Raw genomic sequence first — 7,734 nt, forward strand, 5'->3', positions numbered from 1 at the left:
GCTTTAACAACCATGCCACCTGCTGGTCTCCCATCTTTTTTTTTAAGAGAGATTTTTGCTATAGGGCATGTGCACTCGCCAGAGAGACAGAAAGTGAGAAATCGGGCCTCAGGAGGAGGATGACCAGGCCACAAGCCCGGCGTGAGTTTTGTGCCACTGGTCCAGGACTCAAAGTACAGTCAGTCATGTGGGAGTCCAGCGATGTAACCATTACACCACCTGCTAGTTGGTCCCAGGTTTCAGTTTCTTAAATCCCATCTCTGCCAAAATTAAGTCACCTTGGGCAACTAGGCTGACCTTTCTGTGATTCAGTTTGACATGAGGATAGTATGAACCCCTCACTAGGTTGTCAAAAACTAAATGAGTAAACACACACAAAGCATTTGCACCAGCACCTAGCAAGTAATACATGCACCCTTATATAGCTACCATTTATCTGCAGACATTCACAAAATTATTATCATAGAGGCCAGCAGGTAGCAGCGTGGTTAGGGTCCCAGAGTCCCACATGGCCAACTGCGGTTTGAGTCCTGGAACTAATGATTTGCTTTCTCACTTTCTCTGTGTCAAATTAAAAAAATAATAATGATGAGTAAAATGAAATAAAAAATTCTTAAAAAAAATTATCATCGTAGGGACCAGCAGTTAGTGTAATGGCTATGTCGCTAGACTCCCATGTAGTCGACTGCGGTTCACGTCCTGGACCCAGTGGTTTAAAACTCACGCCAGACATGTGTGAGTGTGTACCCAAGATCCAAGATCCAGAGAGGAGAATGGAGGAGAAGGGATTGCGGCGTGGCCATCATCCCTAGGGGGTGATTTCTCGCTTTCTGTCTCTGTCTGGTGAGCGCATGTGCCCTATAGCAAAAACAAACAAACAAACAAACAAAAAAACAAAAAACAAAAAACCAAAAAAAAACTCTCCAAAAAAAAAGAAAAAAAGAATTATCATTGTAGGGGCCAGCAGATTGTGTAGCGATTATGTCACTAGACTCTCACATGACCAACCACGATTCGAGTCTCAAGACCTAGTGGCTTGAAACTCATGCCAGGTGCATATGCACACATGCCCAAGATGCTGGGAAGAGAATGGAGAGGGGACTGAGGCATGGCCATCCCCCTTAGCAGGTGACAGCTCTCTCTCTCTCTCTCTCACTGTCTGTTTCTCTTTCTGGCGAGCTCATGTGCCCTAAGGCAAAAACTTCTACCAAAAAAATTATTATAGATTCTGAAGCAGTGTTAGGAAACAGTGCAAATTCACTGATAAAGTATGAAGAAACAAGAGTTACAATAAATGGAAGGGGACAGCCCCATAGCCCAGAGGATAAAGGAGTCGGATCCCACATGGCTGCCATCCTAGTGACTTGAAAAGATATGCTGAACCTGTGTTCCAGCATGTGCGCACAAAATCCCAACAGGATGGAGAAATGGAAGAGAAGGGATTGCAGTGACCATGCCCCACTACGGGGTGCTTTCTCCCCTTTTTGTCTCTCTGATAAATACACAGACCCTTAGAAACCCAAAAGGGGGGCAGGACCAGCTGGTGGTGTGGTTGTGAAGGCAGTCAGATCCCACATGGCTGACTACATGGATAGAGTCCCGGAAGAAGCAGCTTGAAGAGCATGCTGGGTATGTGAACGTACATGCCCCAAATCCTGAGGGGTGGGAGAAATGGAGACGGGATCGTAGCATGACCATCATCCACGGGACGTGTGCTTCATCACTTTCCCTCTGTGTGTCTTTCTCTGTCTCTCTCCAGCAAGCACACGTGCCCTCTGACAAAATTTAAAAAAAAGAAAAAAGAATAAATGGAAGGAAAATGTAGAAAAAGCGAGACAAGCAAATTCTAATAACAGTACTGCTTAAAATCGAAGCACTTGCAGAATCCTTAAGCCCTTATAGCAAAATTTAAAACACAGATAGAGATACTCCTAATTTTATTCTTTAAACACAAATCAACATGGGATTTCATAAAAGATGACTGATTAAGTGAATAAAGAATATAGAAACGAATTGCTACTAGATACAAATGCAGTCCCTCAGGGGAAAAAAATGTTACAAACTTACTAGGGAAAATGGAATGATAATTTAAAATCCAATTTATTTACTTTTTAAAGAATTCTTTATTTAATTTATCATTATTATTGTGTAACCTGCTATAAGGCACATGGGCTCACCAGAGAGAGACTCAAACCATAGTTGGCCAGGTGGGAGTCCAGCACCTTAACCACCATACCACCTGCTAGCCCTTAAAATCCTATTTACAATGTCTAATTTACTTACAAATATCTATCAATAGTTAGCACAACATAATATTACAAAAAGAATATAGAATGTGCCATCTGAAATCTACTTCTAGGCTCCATTAACTTTAAAAGTTGTATGACCTTAGTAAGTCCGTCCTTTCACTGTGAGTTTATCTATTTGATGGAGAGGGTGATTTTTTTTTACTTAGCTCAAGGGTTGTTATGAGAACTTCATTATATAGATGAAAATGCTCTTTAAAACACTATGGAACTGGGGTGAGCGGGTGACATAGTGGTTAGGGTGCTGGACTCCCAATGGCCAACTGCGAGTCCCAGGCTCAGAGGTTGAAACTCACACCAAGCGCATGTGCATGCATACCCAAAATACTGAGAGGAAGATGGAGAGGGGAATGCAGCGTGGCGGAACCCCCAGGTGTGATTTCTCGCTTTCTGTCTCTCTGGTGAGTACACACACTCTACAGCAAAAATATCTTTTTTTTTTTTTTTGAAGGGGTTTTCGCTATAGGGCGCGTACGCTCGCCAGACAGACAGAGAGAGACACAGAGACAGAAAGTGAGAAATCACCCCCCAGGGGGGATGGTCACACCGCAATCCCTTCTCCTCCATTCTCCTCTCGGGATCTTGGGCACGCACGCACCCGCGCCCGGCGTGAGTTTTAAGCCACCGGGTCTGGGATGCGAACCACGGTCGACTACGTGGGAGTCCAGCGACATAGCCATTACACTAACTGCTGGTTCCCTACAGCAAAAATATCTTAAAAAAAAAAAAAAACCTGTAAAACTACATCTACATATTAAATATTTAACTAATAATGTTACAATTTTCAAGTCAGCTGCACAATCTAAGATTCTACCTGAACTATAGTTCCCAAGAAAATGACCTGTGTACTCTAGCCCAAAGTAAATTCAAGTGTGGTCCTGAAAGACAGTCCATGGCTGCTAAATTGCACATGATCTCTGACCAAATTAATAAAATGAATACAAAATAACACAATGCAAAAATAACAGAGCCGTGGTTTTCTACATTAAAGAGTTAGCGTAATGGCTATGTCGCTGGACTCCCACGTAGTCGACCGTGGTTCGCGTCCTGGACCCGGTGGCTTAAAACTCACACCGGGCACGTGTGCGTGCGTGCCCAAGATCCCCAGAGGAGAATGAAGGAGAAGGGATTGCAGCGTGACCATCCCCCCGGGGGGTGATTTCTTGCTTTATGTCTCTCTGTCTCTCCCTCTCTCTGGCAAGCGGACGTACCCTATAACAAAAACCTCCCCCCCCCAAAAAAAGAGCCTCCTAGAATATTATGTTCAGCTTTAAAAGCTCTATTTTGAGAAAAACCAAAAAACTGAAAACACATTTGGGTGGACATACAGAAATAACAAGTATCTCAAGTGCAGAATAGTTAAAACAAGTGAGGTGCCAGCCTGAAAAAAAAAAAAGACAAGAGGTTGGTATGTGTAATCTTTTTTTCAATAATTATTTATTTTATTTATTCATTCATTTATTTTCTAATTTGACCAGAGAGAGAAGGTAAGAGTGAGAGAGAGAAGGAAGTGAGAAAGCAAGCCACCAGATTCAGGACTCGAACCCTGGTTGGCCATGTGGGAGTGTCCAGCGCCTTAACCACCACGCCACCTGCTGATCCCAGCATGTGTGATCTTTAAGTGGTTAGACTTCCTCCACATTAATCTGAAGGACCAGTGAGAGCAACAGCAGCAATTATGAGGACAAAAATGTGAGCTTAACAAGGAAAAACGTCTTTGTCTTTGCAATGCCTACTGTTGCTCTTGTCCTCCAGAGGAAATCTCAGCATTTAAAGATCCCATTCACGGGACCAGCAGTTAGCGTAATGGCTATGTCTCTGGACTCCCATGTAGTCAACTGCGGTTTGCGCCCCGGACCCGGTGGCTTAAAACTCACACCAGGCACCTGTGTGCCCAAGATCCCAAGAGGAGAATGGAGGAGAAGGGATTGTGGCGTGGCTATCCCCCCTGGGGGGTGATTTCTCGCTTTCTGTCTGTGTCTCTGTCTGTCTGAAACCCCCAACAAAAAAACCTCGCACAAAAAAAAAAAAAAAAAAAAAAAGAAAGATCCCATTCACCACACTTGTAAGTGTTCTTGCTAGGAACGGACAGCTCCCTTCACCTGGACATGTCTGGTCGCTCTATATTCAGAAGTGGAGGCTAGGTCAGCAAAGGCTCAGGTGCTATTTTGTGCAGGGTAGATTTCAGAGAGGACTTAAGAAATCCCTTTCCAATCTCGTATCCAAACAATGGTCCAGAGCAATGGCAGGTGACTAGAGGAGACGGTAGCAGAGGAAGCAGCCTACTATCCCGGTGCACCAGAAGGTGAGGTGACAGAAAGTCAAGAACAGTATGGAGGTCACTAGCTCTCATACTCGGCACAACTGTAAGTGAATCGGCGCTGTCATTGCTGTGCTCCCTGCTGGTGCGGGGCCTTCCTGCTCTCATGGCCCTCTAATTTCCCTTCTGCCAAATCTCATCATTTAAGAACCTGGTGAACCCTTAGGTTATCAAGAAAACTTTTCTTTTAAATTAAGCTCTTCAATTAAACAAATCATTAGATTTCCTGACACCCAACACCAATATAAAACAAAGAACAAAGCTATGATTTGTCTTTTATTATATTTGCCTTTCTTTTTAAAAATTAATAGACTACATTTTTCAGTGCTAGGTTTATGGAAAATTTGAGCAAAGTACAGATTCCTGAATATCCTTCTTTTCCTCTCCTCCTCCATCAGTTTTCACTGTTTTTAACATCTTACACATTTATAATTGATGAATGAATATGAATATCTTAATATTAGCTGAAGTCCATATTCTACAAGTGCATTCACCCTTTGTAATTGTACATTCAGTTGCTTGGGGGAAGTTTTCAAAATAAAATTTTCATTGTGTTTAAATACATATAATACATAAAATTTACCATTTAACATTTTTAAGTGTAAAGTGTATAGGTGAGTGCACATGCGCTATAGCAAGTTAAATAATAATAATAATAATAATAAAATTAAATAAATAATTCTTAGAAAAGAAGAAACTCTAACATATAATGAACAATCAGCTAGAAAGGAGGCTTCATTACTTAGAATTTTCTCCCCATTATTCATGATAAAGCACTTGTTAGTGAGGCTGAGACTGAGAGACGGAGAAGCCTGCACAGGGCCCGGTCACACAGTCCACTCTCCAGCACCCCGCCCCAGGGTCGGACACCTGCAAGTGCACTCGGCTGAGGATCTGAACACGCCCAGCAGGATCCGTCCTGTGTTGAGCAAGGAATAACCACTGCACCACAGTGCAAGCCTACAATTTTGCTTTCCCAGTATTTTGTAAGCCTTTAATTCCATCACGTTTAGTCACTCTAGGCCAATTCACCACTGCCAAGTACATCTACCCCTTCCTTTCTAGCTTTCTACCACTTCCTTGGCTCGTCTCTGCTTATATGACCCATTCATCTCCATTTTCCCCTGCTCTAATCTAAAATACAGGGAGGCTTGGGGCAGGCCACGGCGTGGTGGTGGTGGTGCAGTGGGGCTCACAGCAGAGAGGCCCTGGCCTGTGTCTTAGGACCTCCCTGAGCGCAGCAGGCAGGCACGGGCCCCTGACTTGGGCTGGCTGGTACTGGGGGTGGATTTTGGTATGGGGACCCTGCTGGATGCCTGTCTCTCTCCTGCTGTTTCTCCCATGGAAGAAATAAATCAAGCTTTTAAAAAGGCAAAAAAAAGGAAAACAAAAACAAACAAAAAACAGGTACTGGCAGGTTGCACAGTGGTTAAGGCAGTGAACTCCCACATGGTCAACTGTGGTTTGAGTCTCAGACAGCTTGCTTGCTTTCTCTCTCTGGTGGGTGCAAATTAATAATAACAATAAATTGTTTTTAAAAAGGAATTTTATGATGCTATCTCTATAGATCCTAAGATCCTATAATATCTTCTGAATCATGAACATGAGTGAATGAATGCATAAACAAATAGATGTAGGTGTAATTTTAACAACTATTTATTTTCTATATTCTAGCTTTTACAAAAAAATATACACAGTTGTTCACATATGGTACCGAGAGTAACCCTACTATTCAATGTGCACAGTATTTTCTGATTCCAAATTCACTACTTTTTTTTCCTATTTTTCAATAATTGGTACAATAACTTTATGCTCAAAAGAACATAAATTTCTACTACAAACGTGACGTTACAGATCTATTTGAATATATCTGAAACACCAAATATAATTTTTAGAAGTTCTTACCTAATCCTTTTTGTCCTGGATTCTTTGCAAAATTAAAAGTAAACTGGTAAAAATCCTTAAATCGTCCTGGTTCTTTCAATTCTTGTTCCATCTTCGGTATCTGGGCCTTTAGTTTTTCTATGCTGTCACATCTACATTATAAAATTAAGTTGATAAAAGATTAACTTTTCACTAAAATTAATAAGAACTTACTTTCTCCTATGAGGGCTTATATCATTTTAGAGAACTTCTTTTTTAAAAATCAAATAGTTGGTGGGACCAGCAGATGATGTAATGGCTACGTCACTGGACTCCCATATAGTCGACCACAGTTTGAATCCCGGTTCCGGTGGTTTAAACTCACGCTGGGTGCGTGTGCGTGTGTGCCCAAGATCTCGAGAGGGGAATGGAGGAGAAGGGATTGCAGCGTGGCCGGGGGAGGGGGGTGATTTCTCGCTTTCTATCTCTCTGTCTCTGTCTTTCTGGCAAGCAAACACACACTACAGCAAAAACCTCTCAAAAAAAAAAAAAATCAAATAGTTGGAAGCCAGCAGGTGGTGTGGCTATTTAGTTACTGGACTCCCACATGACCAATGACAGCTCGAGTCCCAGACCTGGTGCCTTTTTTTTTCCTCTTTCTCTCTGGTGAGTGCATGTGTCCTATAGCAAATTAAAAAATAATAATAATAAATTAATTTTTTTAAAAAATCAAAGTTAGAGTTTTATCTTTTTACATTATATAAACATAAACATACATGAGGTCATCTTGGGGAAACAGGAGGTAATAATAATCATCATTATTATTTTTATTTTTGCTATAGAGCATGTGCGCTCACCAAAGAGACGGAGACAGAAAGCAGACAGCATGGGCTCTAGCTCAGGGAAGGAAGCACTTGTTTGAAATTTGCTTCTGTTACATACTAAGTACGATAATAAACATTAGCTGAGCCCTCTCTCCACTCTGAACTGTCTTAAACCAATATTAAGCTTTTTCTATATCTATATAAAACTTCAATCTTCAAAGAGTAGCCAAGTCCTAGTACCAAGTCTTACCTTTTCACAGTCGTGCTAAGGTCAGTCAACCAACAGGTCAACCCAGTTCTTTTCCTCCTAATTGTTTTTGCTTCTATTTTCCTTCTCTATTCTTTGTAACAACTCCCAGATTATTAGTTTGTAAATCACTACATCTTACATGAATTGTTTCAAATGAAAAAGGAAAAGGAA

General features: G+C 41.6%; 1 protein-coding gene across 3 annotated transcripts in view; it reads right to left on the reverse strand.

The window, feature by feature from the left end:
* DCUN1D1 (defective in cullin neddylation 1 domain containing 1) overlaps positions 1–7,734 on the reverse strand; it is a 44,678-nt gene that overhangs the window by 16,125 nt on the left and 20,819 nt on the right. For 2 of the 3 annotated variants that reach the window (XM_027771416.1, XM_027771418.1), the window contains 2 exons: positions 6,532–6,662; positions 1,644–1,775 (listed from right to left, as the gene is read on the reverse strand). In XM_027771416.1, coding sequence (XP_027627217.1) covers positions 1,644–1,775; positions 6,532–6,662 — 263 coding nt within the window. The remainder of the gene's footprint in view (positions 1–1,643; positions 1,776–6,531; positions 6,663–7,734) is intronic. The other variant, XM_027771417.1, reaches the window with a different exon arrangement.

The sequence above is a fragment of the Tupaia chinensis genome, unplaced genomic scaffold, assembly GCF_000334495.1.
Source record: "Tupaia chinensis unplaced genomic scaffold, TupChi_1.0 Scaffold000212_1, whole genome shotgun sequence".
NCBI lineage: Eukaryota > Metazoa > Chordata > Mammalia > Scandentia > Tupaiidae > Tupaia > Tupaia belangeri.